At 24.5% G+C, this 3,498-nt stretch overlaps 1 protein-coding gene across 1 annotated transcript; it reads right to left on the minus strand.

Annotated features, from left to right (window-relative positions):
* Window positions 1-207: 207 nt before the first annotated feature.
* On the minus strand, window positions 208-1,503 carry Phum_PHUM055490 (cation efflux protein/ zinc transporter, putative; the record flags this gene model as incomplete). The annotated part of the gene is made up of 5 exons (XM_002423346.1): window positions 208-486; window positions 580-758; window positions 826-954; window positions 1,042-1,239; window positions 1,332-1,503. The coding sequence occupies 5 exons, from the start codon at window positions 1,501-1,503 to the stop codon at window positions 208-210; spliced, it is 957 nt and encodes a 318-aa protein (XP_002423391.1).
* Between the last annotated feature and the right edge of the window lie 1,995 nt (window positions 1,504-3,498).

A 3,498-nucleotide genomic window follows, 5' to 3' on the forward strand; every position in this document is an offset into this window, starting at 1 on the left:
TCATGAATTAAATAATTTAATTATTAAGTACTTAAATTAATAGGATTCTTATTTGTATAGCAACAATAATAATACATAAGTTCAGTCTTATAAAATTATTATAAAATGTCAATAATGAAAAATTGGGAAATGATTTCATGATAATAATGATAATTTTAATACTCTTAATTTAAATTAATGTTGATGACGTCATCAATTTTTTTACCATTATACGACGAGTGTTATATCCGTTTGTTGTTCAATTTTTTTAACATTTTCCAAATTGTTTCTTTTTTTTTCTAATTTTTTTTCAACGCAACAATGTCTTTTCCTACACACTTCCGTCATGCATTGCATCAAACATGGCATGTTTAAATTTTGTCGTAGGGTATCGATACCATCGATATTTTTTTGAGGAGCCGGCATAAATTCGGGTTGAATAATTATTTGCGTTATACCCTGTTCGGTGAAATATTTCGTCAAAGCTTTATTATTCCGCAGATAGTCCTGAAATTAACGGAGGGAGGGGAGAGGTTTCCTCTAATAAATTTAAATTTATTTCGTAATGATACGTCAAAAAAATTCAAATTAAATACTCACGACGGGATCGGCAAAAATTATGTGTGCCGTGGAAAAAACTTTATCGGCTGTGAGTTGCCAAACGTGAAAATCGTGAACGTTTATTATATCCGGAAAAGCTTCGAGAAGTTGATAACGTAACGAATCGATATTAATATCGTCTGGTATTGTTTGAAGAAGTATAAAACCTGATTCCTTCACTGAAAATGATCAAAAAACTATTTTAAAAAAAAAAAATTTTAAGCAAAAAAAAAAAATTTAACTCACTGTATGGGTAACTTAATAATAATAATATCGATGCCGATATCAATGATATGATTGGATCTAAAAATTTTGTAAATTCATGACCGGATGTTAAATAAACAACCAAACCGCAAATAATGACAAAAATACAACCTGAAAAGAAAAAAAAAGAAAAATTATTAAATAACAAAAAAAATTTAATAAAAAAATTGTTTTGTTTTAGTTATCAGGTGTATATACCGATGATATCTCTTATCATTTCTTTACTCCCTTGACGTTTTGATGGAGTATAAGATGGAGGAGGTGTCGGAGTTTTTCTTGACTGTGAAGATAATCGCCTTTGACCTTTACTTAACGAATCAATTGTCACTGATCTTTCAAGGATAACTTCACCGTTTTCGGTCACGTGTAAATAACTACCTTGATGAAAAGTATATCCTGTAAATAATAATAATGATAATAAAATTAATATAGAACCAATTAAAAAAAAAAAAAAAAAAAAAATGTATGAAATGTTGGGTGATTTTTACCTCCTATTAAAAAATAACAAAAACCGTTAAGTAATAAACCGACGGCGCCAACCATTAATATAACCAATGGAAAATGCATTTCATCCTGATCTTCAATATGGACGAGTGTTTGTATGGCTTCGACGAAAACGCTAAAACATAATGATGCTAAAAATATGCATCCTATGAGCATAACCAATATGTCGATCCTTGCCCAACCGAACGTATTTTTCAACGAGGTTTCACTTTCCCGAACGGTTTTTTCAACCTGGAAAAAATATAAAAAATTTATTAGCAGAAGAATTTTTTTTATTTAATTAATTTAATTGTTTGTGTTCTTCATATACATATGAAGTACCTGTTGACTATTTTTTAAATTTTCATTGTCGACCCTTTGAACTTTGACATCGGGTATTTTGTTTTTTACCCCTTCGTGTTGTTTTAATGTTGATTTCTGAAAACAAAAAATAATAATAATAATATTAATAAAAAGTATGAAATTTAATAAACGGAGTAAAAAAAATCCGGAAGTGTTTTATTTTGTCCAGGAAATTTTTTTTTTTTTTTTCGAAATTTATTACGCTTTCTTTTCATTATTATTATTATTATTATTTTATTGATTTTTTTTTTCATTTTTCACTCTCGATTAATTTTATAAAAAAAAAAAAAAAAAAAAAAATTAAAAATTTTAATAACGTTTTATTATAAAACTTTCACTTGTTGCTTTGTTTTAAATGGATTTTTTTTTGGCAAAAACCCCCCGACGAAAATATTTTGTTTCAATAATAATAATAATAATAATAATAATTGTTTTTAAAGGTACGAAAAAAATGTTATTTGTTTGAAAGGATTCTGCTGCGTAGGTTCGATGAATATTTTCCTTGCACGAATAAAAAGGAAAAAAAAATTTGCATAATTCTTTTATGTATATGATAAAACATTAAATCCAGACAAATATTCTTAACATGTACGCGAGAAAACAGGTATAAGGAGGACAGTTGCATGGATAAGTGGGTTGTTGTAGGTCAAACGTACCTAAAATATCAAATTAAAAAATATCGAATTAGTACGCGACCTATCCCATTAAAAAAAATTTTTTTTTTTAATGAAAATACGAGAAGAAAAATTATTATTATATTTTTTACATAGAAAATAATAATAATAATAATAATAATAATAATAATAATTGCATGGTTTGACATTGAGTGAAAGTCACTTCGTAAAAGAAAAAAGAAAAAAGAAAAAGAATAAAAAAACATGAAAACAATTTTTATAATTTAATAACCTATTATCAAATTTACTTTAATAATTCTTATTATTATTATTATTATCAAACGACACGCAATCATTAAATTGTTTTTTTTAAAAAAATTATTATTATTATTATTAAAATTTTTATTCGTTTATAATTTTGTAAATAATACACAACACGTCATTATGTTTTTTTTTTTTTTTTTTTTTTTTATTTAACTGTCGGGTAATTGTCGATTATTTAAATTTATGTATGTATTATTAACCTTTTTTTTTTTTTTTAAATATTGTTTAAACAAATTTGTTTACGTAATGACGTAATATTAACAATAACAATATCATTTTATTTAAAAAAAAGGACAACAACAAAAACTTTTTTACGGTCGAATGATTTTTTTTTTTTGACGTCTCCCCCGGAAAATTTAAGAAGTGGAAAATTCGAACGAAAAAATCAATAAATAAATAAATAAAAAAATTTGAAATTTATTGATTATTTATTTTTTTGGGCATATTACGTAATAAATAATATTAATTATAATTATTTAAATGAAAATTTTAAATGGTAAAGTGTCAATAGTAATTGTGAGATTTAGTCGTGGAATTAGAACGTTTCCTTACGGAACTCTTAAATGAATCATCCTTTTTAGTATAAAAAAAAAATTTCCTCAACACAAATCCAAAATCCTTATTTATTTATTTTATGTACATAAATATAATTTTTAATCGGGAGTTATGGAGTGAAAATAATTCAAATTCAATCCAAAAAAAAATTTGAGCGTAAAATAATAATAATAATAATAATAAATTCAATACACTTAAGAGATCATATTTTATTAAATGGATGATTAGACTCCATTTTGTTATTTGATAACAGATAATAATATTAAGATATAATAATAATAATAAATTTAAAAATAGAAACTTCTCGAACGATCAA

This window comes from Pediculus humanus, genomic scaffold, assembly GCF_000006295.1.
Source record: "Pediculus humanus corporis 1103172107403 genomic scaffold, whole genome shotgun sequence".
Lineage (NCBI taxonomy): Eukaryota > Metazoa > Arthropoda > Insecta > Psocodea > Pediculidae > Pediculus > Pediculus humanus.